The 24066-nt window shown below is 43.6% G+C and overlaps 1 protein-coding gene across 3 annotated transcripts in view; it reads left to right on the forward strand.

Moving 5' to 3' along the window:
- The first annotated feature begins 1997 nt into the window (after positions 1–1997).
- The window catches only part of SLC35F2 (solute carrier family 35 member F2), a 47108-nt gene continuing 25039 nt past the window's right edge, over positions 1998–24066 (forward strand). For 2 of the 3 annotated variants that reach the window (XM_068423175.1, XM_068423157.1), the window contains exons 1-7: positions 1998–2165; positions 9785–9960; positions 10510–10637; positions 16023–16182; positions 17829–17985; positions 18791–18843; positions 19517–19671. In XM_068423175.1, the coding sequence (XP_068279276.1) occupies positions 2041–2165; positions 9785–9960; positions 10510–10637; positions 16023–16182; positions 17829–17985; positions 18791–18843; positions 19517–19671 (954 nt within the window). In that variant the 5' untranslated portion in view covers positions 1998–2040. Of the gene's footprint in view, positions 2166–9527; positions 9636–9784; positions 9961–10509; positions 10638–16022; positions 16183–17828; positions 17986–18790; positions 18844–19516; positions 19672–24066 lie in introns of those variants that run through there. The other variant, XM_068423166.1, reaches the window with a different exon arrangement.

The raw sequence follows: 24066 nt of genomic DNA on the forward strand, positions 1-24066 counted from the left end.
AGGTGTCTCCGGAGCCCAGCAGCCTGGCCGGCACACACTCCAGGCAGCCGTGTTGCTTCGCTGTGGCAAACTCAGGGGCTGACAAAATCCAGAAACATACACCCATGGTAACACTTGAGGTGAACCCTGAATCGTAGTAAAAGCAGGAGCTGAACACAAAGTTGTGTTGAGACGTCTCAGATATCTCTGCATTCATGGCCATGGTTGTCCATAAGCCATAAAAATTTCCTGAGATAGCAAAGTTTATCATACTCAGAATTGAACTTTGTCCCCAAAGCTTAACAAAGCTATCAGCACTTTTTATAATCATTCTTGCTGTTTTTTTTTTAAATCTTCAATTTTTTTTTTGTTAAAGAAATTAAATTACAAAGAGGCTTAGACTGCCTGTTTAAACTCTTACTCCTTTGTTTCACATTTTAGCAGTACATAGATGCCCCCCTAGGACCCCAGTCCTGCAGCTGAGCAGCTCTGCAGTAAAGCCCCAGCCTGGCAGTGGCTTTCTCTTGCGAGGCTGCTGCAGCCTACCTGTAGCAAGGATTTCAGAGAGCTGAGCTTAAACAGAGACAAAAAGCACCAAAGATATGATTTTCCATCTTTGGAGAATCAGCAGCAGATCGCAGGTATAGGATGGATGAAATTAAAGGTGAAGATAATAGTACCACAGCTGTGGAGCTTAGATATGATGAAATGTGCAGGGTCTGATAGTTCTGCTTCTTTTTTTTTTTTAATCTTGTTTTTATACTAACTATCACAACACTGAAACTGATCTTGACAGACTGATTTCTTGTGGGAGTCACAGCAGGATTTTTATTGGATTAGGAATTCAACATTTAAAAATCCATTAACTATTCTGTATACAAGTGAAGGAAAAACATAAAATCCCAATGTAATATAGAAATGGGTATGTATATGTATGAATATAGCAGTATATTTATGAATGCTCTTTTAAGATATATAATTATACAGCTTTTCTCTCATGTTGGCCTACAGCTTTACTATTACATTATCGCAGAGTCAAAGAAGGGATTTGGGGACCAATCTTCTCCCACATAACCAATACCTTAGTGGTTAGGGCCTGGCCCTTGGGAAATGGAAGACTAAAATTCACGTTTCTGCTGAAAAGGGACTGGCAAGTACATGAAGTTATGAAGATGACCTGAAAATGGCAGAATAATGCCTCTTTCACACAGCTTGAATGTCAGAACTGTGATGCCAGCATATCCAGGAGAGTGACAAATATTTGCACCACCAAGAGCAGAAGATTGCTCTTCCTGGAGGCACCTCTGGGGTTTAATTCCATCACCTGTGACACATATAGAGCATCACTAAAAGTGAGAGTCATTAAAAAACCCACCAGGGTATGCTAAATGCCATCAGGTTCTCCAGGTGAGTTTGGCTGAGATGTGGATGAAGAAAACCAGGATGAGGTAAAACCTTAGGCATGGGAGTCATCAGCAAAAAGGTGGGAGTTGAAGCCTTCGAAATAGAGGAGCTCAAGGCTGTGCACAAAGCTGGGTGAAATTAAAATTTAAGGGTTTAGAGTAACTTTGCCTCATGTAACCAGAAGAAATGTGAGACTTGAACTGCCAGCACACGAGGCCAGCCGCAGTCAGGCCTCCACACGCCCTGGGGGTCGAAGCCTGCGGCAGGGCTGGGGCCAAAGCGGCCTTGCAGGGCTCCACGCCAGGGCACCAGGCTGGGGCTGCTGCCGGGAAGCCCCGCAGGCTGCTGAGCCGGAGAGCACCAATATGAACTTCCCGCTGGCGCTCCTGGAGCAGCTCCTCTGCTCTGCTCTGGCCTGCACCCAGGGGGTCGCAGGAAGCCTGCGGAGCGGGGCTGGGGCTCGCCGAGGGGAAGGAACACAACGAGCACCCCCGGCGCAGGGAGCGGAGCCCCGCCCCCTCCGCCCAGGGACGAGCCACGCCCCTCCTGGGGGCGGCCCCTCGGCGGGCAGTTCCGCTGCGCCGGTGCCGCGTTCTTCCCTCCGCGCAGCGTCCTCCCGCCCGCTCGGCGGGCGCAGGGCCGGGGCAGCGCCGCGGCATGGAGGCGCCCGCTGCTGCGGCGGACGCTGCGCCCGGGGCCGAGACCGAGACGCCGCCTGCGGCCCCCGCCGCAGCCCCTCGGCGCCGGCTGCTGGCGCTGCTTGGGGCCAAGCTCTGCACATGGTGAGTCCCTGGACGCGGCCCCCCCCCCCGGCCTCCACATGGAGCCGGGTAGCGCCGGCCTCCCTGCCCGCCTGCCCCCGCGGCTAGGGCGGCGGGGGGCCGTGCCCCGGGCCGGTATCGCTGCTCCCCCCCCGGGCCGCGGGAAGCAATCTTTCAGTGCTCGGCGCCTTGGCCGATAACGCGGTCGGGATGCGGTGGCTTATCTGTGCCGCCGGGAGAAGCCGTGTGGTGCCCGGCGCGGAGCCAACGCCGCCGTAGGGCACCCGCCGCGGGGGGAGGCCTCGGTGCGGGCCCGGGGCTGCGGCTGGGAGCGGAGCGTGGGGCTGAGCGGAGCCGGGATCCTTCGGGAGAATCCTCCAAGCCGTCGCCCTGGCAGAGGCGGGAGCGGCGGGGTGTGGGCGGCAACCGCGAGAGTTTCGGCTTTTGGGGGTGGAGGGCGGCGTGAACGGCGGTTTGGGTGTGGGGCCGCGGTGGGAGCGCAGCCGAGCTACAGCCTGCAGCTGCTGTCGGGCGAGTGTGAAGAGTCGCTTCAGCTAAGATAGGTGTGGAATTAGCGAGGGATGTATTTGATTTTGGTAAACTAAGAGTGTAATCTCCCATGTGCACGCATGCACTTGATTTTTTTTTTTTTTTAGTAATTCTGGCTTATATTTTTTTCTGTTTCCTATTTTTTCTGTGCTTTTATCTATTTCTTATTTTTCTGTACTTTAATGTGTTCTGTACTCTTTTATTAACATTGTTGCGAAGAACAGGTCATGGGGGGCAGAGAGGGTAACAGAACAGAATAGCTGAGAGGAGGTGTGGAGTCCAGAAAGAGCAATATCCGCTTTCCCTCCTCCCTTGAATCAACTTAGGACAGAGACCCGTTCAAGTGTGTCGCTTAAAATGTGAGCGCTGGTTCAGCATGGAAAACTTGGAGAAAAAAATCTGCCAAGGTGTGCAGGCATGGCATGTGTCCCAAAGCTGCCTTCAGTGAGAGCAGAACTACCTCTTCTGACTTGCAGCCTGCGAGAGCTACTGTTCACTTACAGCTTCAGTTTCCGTCTGGGGGAAAAAAAAAAAAAAATCCCTGTTTAAAAGTTTTTTTTGGCGCTCTAGGTTTGGTCTCTAATAACAATTGCATCAGATCTCCTCGGCTGACAAACGGGAGCTGCTGGCTCTCCTGCCAGCCTCATGCTCATGAGCTGGAGTCTCACGACTGGGCTGCGTGGAGGTTTGTGCTGGCCAAGCAGAGTCTTATTCCAACGGGCAAAGCCTGCCTTTCCTTTTGGTTATCAGTTTTTCTCTTTTCCTTACTCCTGCCTGTGAGGAATGCCCCAAAAGACAAGATTAGGACCTTGTTGAACTGTTCAGTAGCCTCACCTGTGCTAGAAGTTTTGCCGAAGTGTTGCCAGAGGGCTGCACTAAGCGAGTCTGTTGATGGCAGTTGAAAGAAAATGAAGAGCTCTGGCTGACTTTTGCAAAGTCTTGTCAGAGATATTGAGTTTTTTTTTCCTTCCTTTTTCCCCCCAGGTGCTGGAGGCTCAGCCGCTTCAGCTTTCTTAGAGGCCTTTCTGAGTCATAGGAAGGTTTAATACTTGTATGTAATAAACAGTTCTTAAAAATATTTTTTCCTGTCCAGGGCTGTCTGGTAATCATGGTGGAACATGGCTTCAGTCTGAGCCTGCATATTCCTTTAATTACTTGCGTGAAAATGTGAGGTCATTCAAATGAAATGGTACCCCCCCAACTCAGGAAGGGTTCGGTAGTTAAAGCTGAAGTGCAAGTGGACTGTCTACATGAAGAGTATTGCCAGGCTTTGCCTGTTAGTGTTGAACTGGTGGCATAAATAAATTTAATTTTTGAAAAGCTGTGTTTATTTTCGTGGGAAAAAAAATCACATTAAAATTACAGGATTTATTAAACTAATAGCCAATAAAACGTTTAACTGTGGGCTTATTAAATTTTCTTTAACTTCCTCAGATATGAACTCTGATTGTATTTTAATATCTTGGGGTATTTTTCTTCTGCATTCCACATGGAGCCAAAGAAAGCCAGCCTGACTCTCATGGTGTCAAGAGCGCACATTGTTCAGCATTGGCTTTAGACCAATTTGTGGCAAACTTTTAAGTTCTTAAAAATCCCAAAATGCCTCCTAGTTTTGCTCATAGACATAGAAACAGCTAGCTAAGATATGGTGGCTGAAGGGAGAGGAGCAGTAATTACTTAGTAGCCAACTACCAAGCAGTAAAAAACAACAACAAAAAACCCCCTGAACTATAAAACTAAAAGGCCTTTTCAGACCACTTAACCTTGCGTCATCTGAGAGTCCAAAGTGATTTAGTCCTTGCCAATGCATTAAAAAAAAGAGCAGAGAGGATCAAGTTCTGGCACAGAAAAGTTAATAATGAATATATTTCCAAAAATGGTGATAAATTATTAATAAGAAAATCACAGTCATCGATACTCATGTCAATACCGGAATGAATGGAAAACTCATGTCTTCGAAGCATTTTTCTTTTAAGAAATTGTCTTGCAAAATGAAACCAATAGGATTTAAAGTTTACTCTTAAATTTTACAGAGGGTAAAACAGGTGGGTTTTTTTTATTTGTGATGGGAATTTAGTGGGCACTGAAATAATTAGGCTCTTGAACCCACATTTAACGAGGGTCATCTTATTCTGTTCAGACTGCCTTAAGCGCAGTTTGTGTTGCACTGGGCACATGGTGTCACCTTCACAATTTGAAGAAATTAATTTTGACACCTTGGCAAATGGTGTGAGGGGAAACCATTGGTGCTTCACGCTGAGGCTTGCACCTGGTGCTGGGCGCGTGAGTCAGGGCGAGGGGCTGTTATTTTACGTGCAGCCGAGAAAGTCACCAGAAATGTAGCGTTTTGGGATTCACAGAGGACATTTTTGAGGGCAGCCTTCCACTGTCAGTGAACAGTGCCTTTATTTGGCTCTTTCAATCTTAACATTTTGAGCCTGTTCAGTAGAGGGAAGGAAAAAAATCCCTGAATTAAAATATAGAAAAATTAGGGAATGAGGCAGGATGGAGCCTGCTTGCCTTGTCAGATGCCTTCGGTACTATAGAAGTAAACGCTGTAGGACTGCTGAGACATACATTAACTAAATAGCAATGATTGCTGGTGCAGAAAGCACTAAGCAAACAGTTCTGTAGATTCTGGACCCGCGTCTCTTCCCATATGCAAAAACGCAAGGAGATAGTTCCCTAGGTACTTTGAACTGGAGAAACTTAGTTATGAGAAAAGCTGAGGATGAGCTTTGTGGAGTTATTCCACTGCAAGAGGGCAACAAGGTCTTTGTTCTTTTTAATAAATGATGGTTGAAGCTGATCAATCATTAGCAAATTTGAATGGCAGCAGATTTTCCCACTTTTAACCTCTGGCTGGAACATGGTTGCTATCTAGTTTGCTGAGGCATATAGAGTCCAGGCCTGTGCTATAGAGAGGGTGCTGTAGTTCAGAAGAAGCAAAGCTGCTCCTTGCGTATCATATCCTGGGGGAAAATGTTTAAAACGTTGCCCCACAGAGTCACAGAATGGTTGAGGTTGGAAGGGACCTCTGGAAATCATCGAGTCCAACCCCCTGCCAAAGCAGGTTCCCCTATAGCACGTTGCACAGGGCTGTGTCCAGGTGGATTTTGAATATCTCCTGAGAAGAAGACTCCACAACTTCCCTGGGCAGCCTGTTCCAGTTAAACAAGTCTATGTTAAACAAGCCAGATACTGTGGAGTAGTGTTGCCTGTGCTTCTGCCCATCTCTGTGGCACCACCTAGGAGGTGGGTGAAGGGGAGTTTGCATCCAGAAGAGCAGGGCTTCTACTAGCCAAGGCAGATTTAACCTCTCCTGGTAATGTTTTGATGAGCGCAATTCATTTTGTGGACTACACAGGCTTCATGGCTTTGTTCCAGTAAAACTGCAGTGGTTTTGCCCAGTCACACCTCTACACAGGTTTGGTCCCCACCTCCACACCCTTGTCCCAGCTAGTCCAAGCACAGGGTGAGTTTAGTCCAATAAATTGCTAAAGGCTTGCTCTGTGCCTCCTGCACTGAGGGTAAAGAAGAAGTATTTTCTGCTAGTTTGGAGCAAGAAACTTTATTTGAATGATAAAATATATATATGTATTTTGTAAATGCCTGAAACTGCATTTTTCATATGTTTTTCACCACATTATTTCTTCCTTGAAATTTCAACGGGTCTTCTGTCATCTTTATCTCCTGCAAGGGAGCCAGAGTTCACAGGGCTGGCAAAGGGCGAGCTGGAACCATCGTCCATGCCTGCTTGAGAGAAGAGGTAGTCTCATCCTGGAAATTTTAGCTAACCTATCTTACATTCTTTTTAATGGTACCTGATTAATTCTTTAGATGAGCATAAGAAGACATTTCTGCATCAGTCAGAATAATTAGCCAGAATGCGTCCCGATCATTGCTGATTTGTTCACCAAATAGCGCAATCAGATCTTTGACCAGAATAAAAATAAATTCAATATAACAGAAGTGAGGTAGCTTCAAAGTGGGGTTTTTTTTTTGCATACAAATACATATATATATAAAAATACATGTATGTATTTTATAGCACTATTTACAGTTAATGCTGTGCTACAAAGTAGCCATGGTAAATTTCTAGCTGAAACATGGTCTCTGTTGCTTACTTCAACATTCAGAATGCTAGAAATAAGAATGTTCGTTCTTTCACGCACCAGAAAGAGTTATTCACACGAGGCTGGATAGGACATGGGTAAAAAACTGGCTGGACAGCCGAGCCCAGAGAGTGGTAGTGAATGGAGTTAAATCCAGTTGGTGGCCGGTGACTAGTGGTGTCCCCCAGAGCTCAGTCTTGGGGCCAGTACTGTTTAATATCTTTATTGATGATCTGGACGAGGGGATTGAGTGCACCCTCAGTAAGTTTGCAGATGACACCAAGCTGGGTGGGAGTGTTGATCTGCTTGAGGGTAGGAAGGCTCTGCAGAGAGATCTGGAATTTCTTCACTGAAGGAGTCATTAGGCATTGGAACAGGCTGCCCAGGGAGGTGGTGGAGTCACCATCCCTGGAGGTGTTCAAAAAACGTCTAGATGTGGCGCTTCGGGACATGGTTTAGCGGGCATGGTGGCATTGGGTCGATGGTTGGACTTGATGATCTTTTAGGTCTTTTCCAACCTTAACAATTCTATGATTCTATGATCTTACAAGATTGTCACGATATATGAATAATATGGATGTGCACTGTTGCTGGGATGGGCAAGGCATGCTGTAGCAAAACATGGGACTCGAATCTTTTGAAAGTGCAGTGTGGCTGGACTTTGCAGAGATTTGCTATCTCATCAAAATGGACTTGGAGAGAAAAATGTGCCTAGCAGCATTTTTAAAGTCAGAAGAGCTTTGGTGTCAGGCTGAATTGAAAACGAGATTCATGCAGCTGAGTTAGGATCTGTGCAGAGATGTCTCCCTTCCAAAAGGAGGGATTGACTGTGTGATTGTAGTTGGCTTTAGCACCCCCAAACACACCCTTCTCATTGTCTGACAGCTGGATTGCACAGCATCACTGAGTGAGTTGGTGTTTATGATGTTAAAGTCACCCACCTTGGGAAAACAAACCGGTGTTACTGGCAGGTGGTGTGCCTGGCACGTGGGTGCCCTGCCAGAAAAGTACCTGGACAGGCTGGAGAGTTGGGCGGGGAGAAATTTAATGAAATATAACAAGGGCAAGTGTAGAGTCCTGCATCTGGGCAAGAACAACCCCATGTACCAGTACAAGTTGGGGGCAGACCTGTTGGAGAGCAGCGTAGGGGAAAGGGACCTGGGGGTCCTAGTGGACAATAGGATGACCATGAGCCAGCAGTGTGCCCTTGTGGCCAAGAAGGCCAATGGCATCCTGGGGTGTATTAGAAGGGGTGTGGTCAGCAGGTCGAGAGAGGTTCTCCTCCCCCTCTACTCTGCCCTGGTGAGGCCACATCTGGAGTATTGTGTCCAGTTCTGGGCCCCTCAGTTGAAGAAGGACAGGGAACTGCTAGAGAGAGTCCAGCGCAGAGCCACGAAGATGATTAAGGGAGTGGAACATCTCCCTTATGAGGAGAGGCTGAGGGAGCTGGGTCTCTTTAGCTTGGAGAGGAGGAGACTGAGGGGTGACCTCATTAATGTTTATAAATATGTAAAGGGCAAGTGTCAAGAGGATGGAGCCAGGCTCTTCTCAGTGACATCCCTTGACAGGACAAGGGGCAATGGGTGCAAGCTGGAACACAGGAGGTTCCACTTAAATTTGAGGAAAAACTTCTTTACGGTGAGGGTAACTGAACACTGGAACAGGCTGCCCAGAGAGGTTGTGGAGTCTCCTCCTCTGGAGACATTCAAAACCCGCCTGGACGCGTTCCTGTGTGATATGGTCTAGGCAATCCTGCCCCGGCAGGGGGATTGGACTAGATGATCTTTCGAGGTCCCTTCCAATCCCTAACATTCTGTGATTCTGTGTGATTCTGTGATTCTGTGAAATCATCGGGGAGAGATGTGGGCACAGGGTAGGTGCAGAATCCTAATGGGATGCTTTCTTCCCTTGCTCGATTACTTTGAGTAGAAACAAATGAATCAGTTGTGCAGACAGTTAAATTCTCATCAGTAGTCTTCAGAGTAAACAAATCAGGTGTGAACTTTGCAGACCTGTACAGTCAGCACAGCGCTGAGCCCCTCTCGCTGTATATTGTGAGTGTACAGGCAGAGCCTGGGATGGTACAAATTTGCATTGCTCCACTGGCAGGAAAAACAGCGAGCCAAAAGGTGCACAGCCATCTGTGTGAACTGCTGTTTGTCTAGGAACATCTGGAACAGTTCACTTTATATTAGGTGAAGAATTGATACTAAAAGCATGAGCTTTTTTTTTCCCCTTAGCTGTGGGTTGGACTTAAAAGGACTCATGTGAATGCTAACATGATCTTTGGCCAAAATGTGTTCTTAACTCCATCCTCAATTACAGCAGGACGTGATGGAATATAGCAGAAAAAAATCCACAATAAATATTAATTATAACAATTCTTATTGTAAGAAAGAAATTTTTTACAGTGAGAACAGTCAGTCACTGGAACAACCTCCCCAGGGACGTGGTGGAGTCTCCATCGCTGGAGGTTTTCAAGATGCAATTGGACAGTGCGCTAGATAATCTCATCTAGGCTCCCTTTCCCATGAAAGGTTGGACCAGAGGATCTTTCAAGGTGCTTCTGACCTGAGCTGTTCTGTGATTCTATGGTTAATGCTTTTGTATTTCCTTAGCACTGCTCAGCTTAGGGTCTCAGCTTACTTTCAAAGACTCAGGTCTTGGAAGAGTCTGAAGGCAGTCGTGCCTTATCTCCATGTTGCAGATTTCAGTTGACTGAAGTCTGAATGGGATTCAGTGGAGGACGAAGGATTTAACTCAGGCTGTGTGTGTCAAAACCTCTCTTGATGAGAATAGATCCTGCCATTGGTTTGAGCCTGCCCAGGTGAGCTGCTTGAAGATCCTTGTGAATTATTGCAGTCTCTATCAGTGTCAATCTAAAAAATGGCATTTTCCCTGTGCAACTAGCAAATATATTTTTAAAAACTTGAATGTTTAATTCTGAGCTTACTCTGTTGTCTTTTGTATTCACAGGTATATTTTGAAAACCATAGTTCTGGGCCAGATGCTCTCCTTGTTTATCTGTGGGACTGCTGTTACAAGCCAGTACCTAGCAGAACAATACCAAGTGAATACTCCAATGTTGCAAAGTTTTATCAACTATTCTTTGCTTCTTCTAGTTTATACAACAATGCTGGCATTTAGAACTGGTATGTGAAATACAGGATGGGAGATTCTGGTTCATAATATTTTTTCTCTTCCACATTTTCCTTTCAGATTTTGAAACTAAAGAACTTAATATTTGTTGTAGTTTTTTGAAGTTCTGCTGAAATTCCTGCCTTGTAATAACACATGGAAATGAGTTTCACAGGTTAAATGTGCATTTAATTTGATTTCATTTCGTGTCTGTTTAAAATTATGTGCTCTTTGGTTTCAAGTCCTATGTTATATTAGGGAAAATAGGCTTTGTTGTAACAAGCTTCTTTAGCAGAGGCTATTTAATATTCCTCCTATTCTTATTAATTTACTCTTTAAACAACTTTAGCCTTATGGTTTTTTTCCTCATGTGGAAGAATTTCTGTGCTTTTCATCATTTGCATTGTCTCCTCCCAGGCTGCATTTTCTGTTATTGTCTCTTTCTTAAGGAGGGGCAACCAAAATCGACATTTCAGTATTATCTATGCTTCTAAAAAGCAATATTCCTGTGCAACATTTAGTTGGAAAGAAACACATATTGATTGCTGCTTTCTTCTAAACAGGCAGTGACAATCTTTGGCAAATTTTGAAACAGCGGTGGTGGAAGTACATTTTTTTGGGACTGGCTGATGTTGAAGCCAATTACATGATTGTAAAAGCCTACCAATACACAACCCTCACAAGTGTGCAGGTAAGGACCAATCTCTCTTTTTGAACTGTTGCTTTTATTACATTTTTGGACCGGTTTCTGAAATGAGATTCATAGGATAGACATGGAAGCGATTTAAGCCTGAAAAAGCTCTCCAATATCTATTTTCTCTCTGCAGTACAGAGAAGAGCATCCTGCATCATGAATTACATTTCCAGGAAGCAGAGAAAATTGACTGGTATTACCGAGTGCCAGCTCTTGAGTTGAACTCTAATTATTTTTAGAGAAAGCACTTCTAAGACTTTGCTGACAGCCACTCAGGTTTTTTCTTCGTGACACAAAATAAAGATTCATGACCAGATAACACTCACTCAGCACAGGTTCTTGCTGATGAGTGGGGTAGATCTCTTGCCTAGTCCTAGAAGCTGTGGGAGGTGTTGTGAGACGTAACCCGACACGTGAGGATGTACTGATGGTTAGCTGGTGTTGCTGACTATGCAGTGAGGGACCAGCCCTATGGCTTTTGGATGTGGCACTGCAGTTCACTCCCCCTCATTGGAAAAGCTGGAAGGGAGGTCAGCGTGCCAGGCTCCTGAAATGCCAGTAGACATCCTATGCAATGCCAGTGCTTGGTGCTGCATTGCTGCGCCAGGATAAATCTTATGTTCTGAAATAGCTCTACAAGCAGGAGGCTGAGGCTGGTGTTTCTTTGCCACCCTACACAGACATAAGCTGCTGGAAGAGTTCCTACTGCCTCCAACTGAAGTTGCATGGCCAAATCCCTTGAGCAAGCTGGCTCAGGGCACTGAGCAAAGTCAGAGTAAACCCTGTCTTTTGCTGTACTATTGGCGAGCCATGTCAGGCCCCCGAGTTAGCTCCCTGTGGGACTTCACAGCTGCTGCTGCTGCTGGAGCAAGGGAGGGGATGGTGCAGAAGCAAGGAGTGAGTGTGTCCGGGGCCGTGCCAGCCTATGCCTGCTCTTACCGATGGTGGATCTGTGGCTGGTGTCATGGCCCTGCTTACCTGAATAAAAAAAAAAAAATGTACCATACAGAATTGGCTGTTAGTTGGAAAGGAGTGTTTAGGTGTCGGTGTTTTACAGAGTCAAAGTAACAAGGGTTAATATTTAAAAGAATTATCTGTAAAGCAGTAAACTCCTGTGGTCTGGGCTCCCTTTAAAGAACTGCAGTAACTTTTCCGTGCACTAGTTAAAGACCAGTAACATGTGCCTGATGGGTTATTATTCTCATGTTTCCACTTCATACTTACGTGTTATAACTCATTAGGCCTCTAATTGCCTTACAAATAATGCCTAAGAAATCAAAGCTTTACGAGTGACACATTTCAGTCTCAAGATCAAGTTAAGCTGATAATTGAGATGCTGTTTGATCATATACTTTACAGCTGAAAAAGCCAGGACTTTGATCCAAATACTCAGAAGTAGTAAAGCTATTCCTATGATTTCTTTCATAGAAATTAAGAAAGAGTAGGTACAGTAGGTTGTACTGTCCAGTTGCCAAACTTGAGCAGTTGCTGAACCTTCTTGCCATGTGGTAACCTTCAGACTGATGCTTCTTTCAGTGTCAGTTCAGTAATTGCGAATCTGTTGTAACTGCCTGTTGCAGTAAGGTTTCTTGCACATTCTCTGAAGTCACCAGTTTCTCACCACTGTCAGAAATGAGATACCAGACAAAAAAAAGCCTGTGATTTGCTCCAGTGCAAGGCATTTGCTATCTGTCAGTAGCAAGCAGTTCTGCAGTTACATCAGAACCTGTGGTTCAGAGCACCCAGCCTGATAGCCTGTCTGCAGTACTGGCTGTGAGTGGGTGGCCCAGGGAGCATAAAAGCAATGCAGGAGTATATGGCACCTTCCTGAATACAGGGTAATTGCTGTTAAAATGCTAGCTGGCTGGAGCTTCAGCTCAGCCCTATGAAACTTACCTTCAAAGATAAGTTTTCTCTGCTCAGCAAGGAACTTCCATGTATTTTCTCACACATGCACACAAAAGCAGAACTGATTTTCCTTTAGTTAGAAAATACCAGCATTGCACGAAAGGGGTTGGAAGATCTTCAAGGAGATAACATTGGAATGGCAGCTCTTATTTCTCTGTAAATAAAGAAAAAGACTTTGGTCCACAACTGAACTCTTTCTGTTTGGCTGTGGCTGAGGCAATGCCGGGGAGACTTCTGTCTGCCAGTGTCTGTCAGTCTTGTGGCAGGACTTGACTGTGCCGCTGTTTGACCACATATTTCATAGCAAAAAACAAGCAGCATAGCTGTGGTTTCATGTTGTTAACATGTTATGTGGCACAATTAGCATTTGCTCTGTAGATAATTCGAGTGGAGGCATTTTATAGGCAGCTGTTGACAGAGTATCAGCTGATGGAAGAGCGTTAACCTCCACAGGAGAAAATGCAGGATGAGCCCCTGGGGCTCAGCTGGAGGCTGCCTGAAGGGAGCCATGCGGGGAAGTGAGCAGGATGAGCTGTTGAGCTTTCTTGCTCACAAAGCTGTCTGGAGCAGGCAATTATAAGCAAACCAATGACCTCCAACAGTCTATGATCATTTATTAACCATGTATTAAAACATCTTTTAATAATTTACTCACCCTACCTTTAAAACCTTCCTATAAACAGTGTGGCCAAGGCTGGCTTGAGTCAAAACATTTGTAAATCAAATCGACAGGTTACTTTTTTTTTTCCCTTGTAAAAATACAGACTAGAATTGCATAAGATGAGAGTTTGCTGAGGCTCTGCTGGCAGTAGTAATCAGTACTGCAGTACTGGCATAAATGTCATAAAACCTGAATAAATAAACTTTATTCTTTTAAATGATTCCATTGACACAATTCATTGCGATGTTACATCTGCTTTGCACCTCTTTGATCTTGATCCTGTACAGAAGAGAGCATTTTCCACCAAAGAGCTCTGTTAACGTAGTAGATGAAAGGAAGGCAAGATCCAGTAGTTGGAAATCAGATTTCTTCTGTCGGTAACTGAGGTTAATTGTTCCCTGGAACAGATAACCAGGGTGTGTTCTTCATCATTTGGTGCCTGTATGTCCTGGCTGCAAGTCCTCCAACCAGGATGCTGTAGCTCTACAGTATGTTATTGGTCTGGATGTAGCAATTCCCCATCTGGCATTACTGAAAGAGCTTGTGGCTCATTATCTGCTACTCCCTTACATCCTAATTAAGATTTTTCTTTTTTTTAAAGTGTTTTTGTTCCACTCTTTCTCTTTGGGTCGAAAAACTGCTTGGGAGGTTGGAAAGCTACATGGTAACATCTCAATAAATGGGGAAGTGAAAGCTTATATATTAATAAAAGAGATGTTTACTATCAGGGGTGTAAAATCTTTGCTTTCTGATTTTTGTAATATTTCTTAATTTCCATGATTGCAACTTCACACCAGAGAGATCAAATACATTTCCATACTCAGGACAGAACTGGTTCAGACCAAAGGTAGAAAAACAGAGTTATGAGAGCTAAACTGGATGTTTTGCAGAAACAGATAAATGATACTTGTTTGATACTCATTAAAACAGTGAAATTCAGAGGAAATGTTAGAATGTTTTTTTTTTCAGCCTAGACAAAAGGTAAGATAGAAGAAAAGGGCCTGGGACTAGATAGAAGCTCACAGCATGATAACCTTTCTGATAGAGCAAAGTTGTATTGAAATATGTGGTATCACATACTGGGACTCATGTGGCTCTAACGTCTCCTGATGCAGCCTGGGCAAGTGCTTTTGCACAGACTGCTCAAACTGGACAAGCTGGAGGCAATCCAAGGAACAAAGACAAATGGAAGGATTAGAGAGCGTTAGGATTTAATCTGTAATAATTCCTCTTAATGCTGTGCTGGTAAGACTTTAATATGTGTAGTTATGAGCGTGTAAAACCAAACTTACCATGAAAGTTTTAAGAGTTTGGTTAAAACCCTTGGGGACGATGGCTGAACTAACGGAAGCCATCACAGCAGAAGGCTGTGGTGGTGCACTCAGGGACGCAGAAGTTAGCTGTGACCGATAATGACTAAGGGCTCTTGCCTTCATTGTAGTGCTTATACCCCAGTCCTGTTGACCTGGCCCTCATACTTCTTAGTGACTTCAAGAGGCCACGTGTGAAGCGCTGACATTTAAGAGTAATTTGTGAGCAGTCTTTGGAAGGCTGACTATATGTTCTACTGCAGACTGTTCCCTTATATATTCTCATGGCACTCTACTGAGGCAGGACAGAAAATACACCTCTTTTCTGCTTGGACAAATTCAGAAACAAAGTCTGTTTTGTTGAGTATCAAACCAATTATGATTAGCTCAATATTCTTGGTATTATTTGGTTATTCTGGAACATTATGACCATCTTATGCTGCAGTGTATTTTTCTGTATTAAGTACACAGCTAACTCTTGATTTTTTTCTGTAATAAAGGAGAATGGGTAGAAGATGGGTGGGTCTAACAAGGCAAAGATAGATAAGATTTTGGGAACACACAGAGAGGGAGTAGTGAAGAAAGGAAAGAAGTCAGTGTCACTGCTTGTCATGGAGTGCAGACATCCTTGAACCGTAGCTATTAAGTCTGCTCAGGGCAGTGTCTGCAAACACATCCAAAGTGCTTCTGTACTCCAGCTGCCTTGTGTGTCTCTGCTGCAGTGGCATGGGTGAGTTAGAGTGGGTTACCTGCTTCTGACTGATGGAGAGTCAGCTCTAACAGGGTAGTGAAAATGCATTGGTGGATTGCAGGTGATTTTGTGGGAAGTTGGAAGATTGGGAAGGTGGCTTTAGGAAAGCTATTCTTCCGTTCGTGTCTTCCTTCTACCAATTTTGCACGTGGCTTCCAGCTCATGTACCTTTTTTTTTTTTTTCAGTAGGATCCGCTTGGGAAAATAAAACTAAAACTGCAGGGTCAGATTCTTGCCCTATTCACTTTGATGTAAAATCAGATCACTTGTATCCTTTAATAGTTTCAGATTTTTACTTTGTGTACATGGAGCCCTAAATTCTCATTGCAGATTTGAGGAGGAGTGAAAAGACAAGCTAGACGAAACTGGCTGGGGAGAAAAGGAAATGTCAGTGAACTGCCTCCTTGTATTGGTGTCATGGGGAGCAATGTGGTTTCAGAGCAACATCCTAGCATTCATTTGTGAAGCTGCAAAGACTGATTAGATCCATCATTAGAAGAGTTTCTACATCAGTGCCTGCCTTCCAGGAGAGCGTGGACCCCCACACCGAGCTCCTCCTTCCCTTGCAAAATGCTTTTCATGGTAAAATGTGGGTCTGACCCCGCTTTTAAATGAATCCACTGGGGTTGCTTTGCAGCTTTTATTAACATCTGAGAGCAATGGAAAGTAAAATCCTGTACATTTGTTTTCAGGATAGTGCAATCCAGATTTGGGGTGGGTTTCTAATTCAAACCATTTCTCTGTACACACAGCTGCTGGACTGTTTTGGGATTCCTGTGCTGATGGCTTTGTCGTGGTTCGTCCTCCGTGCAAGATACAGGCTGATCCATTTCCTTGCTGTTGCTGTCTGTTTGCTGGGTGTAGGAACAATGGTGGGTGCAGACATTTTGGCAGGGAGGCAGGACAGTGAAGGTAAGGAATCCTTTATTGTGGCGGGGGAGAGCGGAGAGATGATTCCTGTGGTGGGCTGACTTGCAAAGGAGAAAGGAGCAAATGCAGGGGGAGTGGAAGACACACTTCTATTTGTATTTCTTGTCCAAGAAGATAGTGGCTGAGGAGTAGCTGATTTTATAGGGAGCTGTGGAACTTGCTTGTAGACTTGGATTATTTCTTCTACCTTCAAAGAGAAACACTTGTGTTAAGCTTAAATTTTGCTGCTGTTCATCAGACTTGATGAAAGGCCTCATTCTTGAAAGCTTGTTCACTTTCACTAATCATGTGAGATAGTCAAATAAACGATGCTGCCTCTCCCTGCAAACCTTGTTCTGCTTACACTGTATCAGCCTGCTGGCAGCCAGACTTCTCTGATGTGCAGTTTTCTATGAGCACAAATAGCAAATAAAAAGTTACTTAAGAGCAGGCTGACTTCTCCGAGTTATCTTTGGCAGACCCAACAGAAGTACTCCACATATGCCCACAGGCCACAGCCTGGAAAGCAGTGGCTTGTGATGGGAGAGCAAAAGGAGACAAGGGCAGGATGGTGGGATTGGTGGGACCTTTGGGAGGGACGCTGGACTCTGGAGACCAGGATCCAGCCGGGCACAGATGAGGGCAGATCTTGTCTTCTCTATGACAGATGCCTAAATCAATCCATTTTGTAGTGATCTTATTTTGCATAAGAATTTTGAATTTTCAGAGCCGGTGGGTGTGACGCAAGGCAAATTTCAGGTGGAGAGGAATGGGGCATTGCCTTCAGGCAGCATACAGATAAGCATGTTTGGCTTTATTCTGGGGCCTTGCTGTAGGTAAGACATCAAGGCAAACTGAGGTTTAGCTTTAATGCTACGTGGTACAAGTATCAGTCCTGAGGGAGAAAAATCATCTTTCCCTGAGACCTTAAGACAGTTGTGCTTTATTCGCTGACCTGGGTATCCTTACTACTGCTTACCCTCGTATTTCAGACATATTTTCTTAGCGATTGCCAGCTGGCTTAGGGAAGGACATTTTAAATCAATTCAAGGATTTAAACAACATCTATCTTGCTATTTAGCTGATGCATAATGGCATGTACTTGATGAGTGATTGTATCATAGGGAGTCCCGTTTGCACAGTATAAATAAATCGCAGCAGGACACATGATACCACCCATCTACAGTGCCCACTTAAGACCTGTCATAAACTTGAAGCTGAGTCCAGGTCCTGCTGAAATCAATAGACTGATTTTACCAAGACTTGAACCAGGCCTTACTGCAAAAGCAGGGGCAAGATTCAGAAAGGCAGAGAGCATCTCTAACTGGGAATTTTCTTAAGTCCATGCAGGGCCTAAGGTCAGCAGAAGTAGAGTTGGACCAGACTATACAGCAGTGGGTTGGTCAGGGTGAGATTTAAATGCTGGGTTTAGCTCATTCCAGCCTGTGCAGGCTGCGGTGAGCAGGTAGCAGAGTCCGTGCCTAGACACCAAGCCACTCATCTGCACACACAGGAGATGTTTCCTTTCCCTTCAGCCTGGAAGGCAGTAGGAAGGTAGAGATGTCAGAGATAAATTTGCTTGTGTTTTTAAGGAAAGTTAAAAAGTGTTTGTAGCATTACCCTTATTGTGGATTAATATTTCTGTACAGGTAGTGACGTGGTGATTGGAGATGTCTTAGTGCTTCTTGGTGCTTCTTTGTATGCCATTTCTAATGTGAGTGAGGAATACATTGTGAAAAATCTGAGCAGAGTGGAGTTTCTAGGAATGGTGGGCTTGTTTGGGACTATTATCAGCGGTCTACAGCTGTAAGGATCTAATATTTATTTTAAAACTAATTAAGAATATTCTACAGATGATTGCTTGTCTACCATGAAATGATGTTGTTGTTATTAAATTAATTCTTTGTTATGTCTGTGTTTGGCCTATATGTGAGTCCTTCTACTGGAATTGTATTTTTGTTGCTGATCAGCATCTGTTTTATATCCTTTTTATTTGCACTACTCTTATTACAGCAATTCTAAAGCTGAAATCCTGCAGTTGAACACATACGATACTTGGCTGTATTTTTGATTTTGTTGATCTTCATGAGACCACTCAGCATGCTGAGGACTGTTCACAGGAACGTATTTATTAATGGATTTTCTCTGTGGAAAATTTTAGGAGATAATCGTTAGCCAGAGGTCTTCCATATTAAACTTCAGTTTAAAATGAAGCCATGTATACTCTTACAAATAACCACGTTAGAGTAACAGACCACATGCACTTAAGTCTATCTAATGAATTTTATGTTCCTCATTTCTCATCATTATAGTTAATAATTTCTTCAAATGGTATATCAAATAAAACTGAATCTCTGAAGGATGAAAAAGTCTGGGAAGAAGGCATGAGAATTAAATAAAAGTGCTCTTGACTCAGGCACTTTAATTTTCAAGTCTTTTTTTGTGCTTGTTAGATGTTGGAGTTAATGTCATTCAATAAAATTTCAAACAAAAAATTAAGGGATTATAAATAAAAATATTTCTTGGTAATTTCTCTGGTAATTAAATTCTCTATTTGAATATGCTATGCTTTTTTTTTTCTTACTGTATCATATCTTTTCTCTAACTCTAGAGCCATTGTGGAACATAGGGAGATAATGAGAATTCAGTGGAACTGGAAAATTGGTATGTGTATAACAAAATGATGTGCATTTTTACAGAACACTGGAAAATGATGATCATTTAGACTTCAAATGCTGGGGATTTAATTTTCTTTCTCTGGATTTTAAGCAGCGTTCATATTATATTGTTGCAAATTTACTTTCTGCAAACTTTGCAGCTCAGCAAAGCGATGAGGTTTGCAGGATTGAACATTAAAACCATTGAGCTTAGGTTTTGAATTTTACATATAGCATGAAACAACTTTTCAAAATAAATTGCAAAAAGTGAAAATGAAACGTGTTTAATCAGAGACATGTTTGGTGTTGGAACATCACAAGAACATTTTTCTATTGTCCTTCCAAAATGAAATACCGGGAAAATGGATTTTATGACACATTTTGATGTCAACAGAACTGTACGTTATTGAGAAATGTGGCTCTAGATTTCTTCAGTCAGTTCTTATGTTAACTAGGAAAGAACGAGAACTTTCTTGTATAGATACAGTAATTTTTGCAATACAGGGTAGTCTTGAAAAAGAAGTATTTCTGCCACGTTCTTAAATTTACGTTCCCATACCTTTTAGGAGACCTTAGCATAAAAGATAAAAATACATAGTTTCAAAGCATTTGTAGAGTATCAGTGTTCTTTAAAATCATTATTCCGTGCCTTAGGAGTAAATTGTCATCTTGTTTTACAGCATTACTCTTCACAGTCTTTGCCCTGTGTATGTTTGGGCTGTATAGCTTCATGCCAGTAGTGATTAAAGTTACGAGCGCAACCTCAGTCAACCTGGGTATTCTCACTTCGGATCTCTACAGTCTGTTCTTTGGGCTTTTCCTCTTTTTGTACAAGGTAAGTACCTTCATCCTTTCACTATAATTTCAGTTACGTTTTTACTCCAAAATTATAAATAAAGCATAATGTTCGTAAAGCCCCTGAATAGTCATTTGCACTTGTACATTTCTGCGGCTTGTATCGTTCATCATTGGCAGATGTCAATCAGGAGGACTCATACGTAGTTAATTACATAGCATCACACCATTAGGCAGATAGTGATTTTCAAACAATGTCACACTTGATGGAATACGTTAGAGTTAATGTTAAGAGAAGGTAAATAATTCAAATGGTAGAGTTCTTGCTGTAAGCCCTGTGTGGAACTGTGTGTTAGATTTGGTTCATCTCTCCAAGTGTCCAAAGAGAAGCTTTGAATCTTCCTGTCCTGAAAGGCATTTGGTGTCCGAGAGAGGAGCAGTTTGGCTTGATTTCCAGAAATTAATATTTTCTTTTTAGAAATTTATGTGTTCATTACCAGCATCTTGGGTTAAGAATCAAGCGCTCTCAGGGATACTGCTAAGGAGAGACTAAAGGAACTGAAAAAAATGCAGATAACTATATTTTTCTGTACACTCCTCAAAAGGCAGTTACTTTTATTGCTCTCTGAAATATTTTTGGTAGTGTCTGTTCAAGCTAAAAGGATTTCATTCCACCCTGTGCTTTTCATCCAGAATCATTTGTGGGAACCTAACTTGTTACAGCAATTGGAGTAATTGAGTCAGTCACTCGGTGACTGGAAGGGCTTAGTGAGAAGCTTGTGAACTTTGCTTAAGAACTTAATTTGTGTTACTCCATGTGGTTGCTTTCTCTTCAGCATTATGGAAAGCCAGAAGCTTTTAGGTCAGATTTGTTTCTGAAAATGAAGGCCAGTTTATTTTACAGCACGGAGGTCTGGTAATGGTAGGATCTGACTACAGCTAGATTTGCCTTTTCAAGAGTCTCTTAGCTCAGCTTTCCTCCCTGTTTTGGGTTCCAAAATTTGCTCCAAGCTACGAAGCATCCATTAAAAATGAATGTAGGAAGCGAACTGTACTTACATTCTAACAATTAAAAAAATCCTCTCTAAGCCACTTTCAAACATGTATTTTGGCACCCAGATAGCATAACTCAAGAAGTGATTATAAATTTATATTCATAATACTAAAGAGGAAGAAGTAAGCAAGAGCTTTGGAAGGGATATTATAAACTTTTATTCTTCAGGATTTTTAGCATATTTTGGGGAGAGGTTTTCCTGGAAGCAGATCATACTGTAATTACTAACTGTGGGGTATTCTGGTAGCAAAAAAGAAAAATTATTTAGAGAAGACTTTGGGGTCGTATTATGAGAGAATTTCAGATATTTATTAAAATAGGAACTTGCATCTGTGGTTGGAAACAATGAATTAGCAAAAAGGGGAGCAATAATAATGCTGCATTTTTAGTAATGAGAGCATCTGAGATACCTTAGGAACTGAGAACTGAGCGCGCCTGATTTTGACACGACTTTTTAACATAACACTTAGCAGTAGAAAATCTTACTGCCAAGTTAACCAGGTAGTTTCTTCACCTATGGGGCAAAGAAACCAGGCAGGACATTTCCTGGATTAAAAAGCACCCTGGGCACAGAAATTTACAAATGAAAATGCAAGGGATCACTCTGTATTCCCCATAACCAGGTGGTATTTCACAGCAAGCCACTGAAGGCTTGGCTGGGCTGCAGAGCGGAGCGAGCCACGGAGGGCTCTGAATTGCTGTGGTCTGAGCCTGCTCGGAGACAGAAATGGCACAAACATACAGTGGCTGCAGCAGAGACCGGGCCCAAGAATTCATGAGGTTTTGACTTGTGCACAGTGTTTTGCTAATGCGCTCAACTTGTCAGCCCCAACCATGTCTGTTTGAGGTGAAATGTGAATTTTGCATACCTGTTTTGGTGAGCTCTTTTTTTTTCTCTTTTACTCCATAATGGATCTTTGCTGTGCTTGTTCCTGATGAGCTCATTATATAGATAGCTGTAATCTCTCAAGAGATATTAAAAAAGGTCTCCAAATGCTTTTGTTGTATAAACTCCTATGGAAAGGAGTATTTTGCAAATACAGACACTAGATGGAGTTACAGTCCTCTAGTAACGTTTAAAATAGTCTTTAGGCCTGATAGTGAGTATGGGGATATAAGCTGCACAGGTATGACTGAAATCAGTGTCGGAAGCAATGAAGTTGCTGCAATATTTGAAATAAAAAAAAAACAAACAGGAAAAGACCACTGAGCGCTCCCCAAAAACAAAAGAAAGAAAAAGAGCTTAGGTGTGTTGGAACAGCATGGTTAAGGTTCACCTCTGTCAATAGCTGCAAGCACATAGGCAGGCCTTGAATCACAGCTATGCTGCAACAGCTGTGGCACACTGGCTTGGTGACTGTGTATCCACTCATGGAAGAATTAACTCTGAGCAGGATCAGAGATACCTGCTGTCTTGTACGCACGACGAGAGGGTCTGGCAGTTGCTGTGGCTGCCCAGTCTCGCCTGCCAGCCACATGTCCTTGCATGCAAGCACATAGAATCATAAAATCATTTTGGTTGGAAAGGACCTTTAAGATCATCGAGCCCAACCATTAACCTAACACTACCCAGTCTGCCACTAAACCATGTCCCTAAGCACCACATCTACTCTTCTTTTAAATACCTCCAGGGATGGTGACTCCACACTTCCCTGGGCAGCCTGTTCCACTGCTTGATAACCCTTTCAGTGAAGAAATTTTTCCTGATATCCAATCTAAACCTCCTCTGGCGCAACTTGAGGCCATTTCCTCTCATCCCATCACTTGTTACTTGGGAGAAGAGGCCAACACCTGCCTCTCTACAACCTCCGTTCAGGTAGTTGTAGAGAGTGATAAGGTCTCCCCTGAGCCTCCTTTTCTCCAGGCTAAAGAACCCCAGTTCCCTCAGCTGCTCCTCATCAGACTTGTGCTCCAGACCCTTCACCAGCTTCGTTGCCCTTCTTTGGACTTGCTCCAGCACCTCAATGTCTTTCTTGTAGTGAAGGGCCCAAAACTGAACACAAGATTCGAGGTGTGCCCTCACCAGTGCTGGGTACAGGGGGACGATCACTTCCCTTGTCCTGGGTACACAGAGAACAACATGTTCACTCATGACCCCCTAGGTTGCACTCTAGAGAAGTCGTGCAGGTTCTGTGATACAGACCTAAGCTCTGCCTGTTTGATGGGAATAGATCAGTTATGGGTAGGGCTGTGGATGCTGCTGCCGCCTCCATCAGGACACCTTCAGAGCTTGGTGTTTCCTCCTGTGCAGAGTGAATGCATGAGTCCAAGCTCCTCCAGGCAAACAGCCAGCGAGGTGAGGAGAGAGGGCACGTATCACAAGGGCACTGTGTTTCAGTCTGCTTTTCCTTTTGCATGGTGCTGTCCAAGGGTTTCGAGCCAAGTGACTACCAGCTGGGAATTGCAATGCCTTAATTGTACATGCCTCAGTCTTTTTTGGGTCAGAGTTCACTGTCCAGGTCCTACCATTCATTTCATCCATCTGTGTTGCTTGATAAACTAGAACATACTTGTCAAGCATGTCTAAGGAAGCTAAGGAGGTTAGGGAATATCGACAGTGGGATGTAGGATGTGCTGTGACCTTCATCCTACTGTTTAATCAGTGTGGTTTGGCAAAGGAAATACTGAGGTCTTCAACAAATCTGCAGAAAAAGTGTTCCTGGCTGTGGATAACTTGAACACTTTGTATTATTGAATCTGCTGTTACGAAGTAAGCATTTATTTCTCTGTCAAGGTGGATGAATCTTAGCAATTGTTGGACTTTTAACAGGAAAGTGAATGGTAGTGAATCAAACACCTGACATACCTCGGCAGTTCATACTCTTACCTCACACCACTGTTAACAAAGCACAAATGCTGATCTTGTAAAAGGAGGCCCAGTCTCCCTCCCTTCAAGGACTTGCTGGGTGTAGAGAGCAAACCGGTTTTGGTCCTGTAATAACATTTGTCTGGCCCTGCAGATGGAAGAGAGCTGTGCACAGAACCACCTGCTCTGGTGACTTGCAGTCGGATGGAGAGATTCGTCTCTTGCCAGAACCTGAAATATTTGGCTGTGCTGAAACAAAACTCTCTCAGGGGTACAGTGTTTCAGCATTCACGTGTGTAAACAACTGTCCTTCAGTATCACCATATTTACAGCCATTTGTTCTCTCTGTTAAGATTCTTGTATGTAGACCTAAGGAACTCCCTATCAAACAGTGTTGAGGATGAGATGTGGAGAAAACCAGACAGCACCTTGTGTCTGTCACTGAACGGAGCTGTTGAATTTTGATTTTCAGACCTGAATACAGATCGTGGTGATAAGTCTCATTACAATAATTTTTAAAAGGAAGGGTAGTTTTCACATTCTTAAGAATTGAAAAGGCAGCATTGACGTGTTTT

Source organism: Nyctibius grandis, chromosome 2, assembly GCF_013368605.1.
Source record: "Nyctibius grandis isolate bNycGra1 chromosome 2, bNycGra1.pri, whole genome shotgun sequence".
Lineage (NCBI taxonomy): Eukaryota > Metazoa > Chordata > Aves > Nyctibiiformes > Nyctibiidae > Nyctibius > Nyctibius grandis.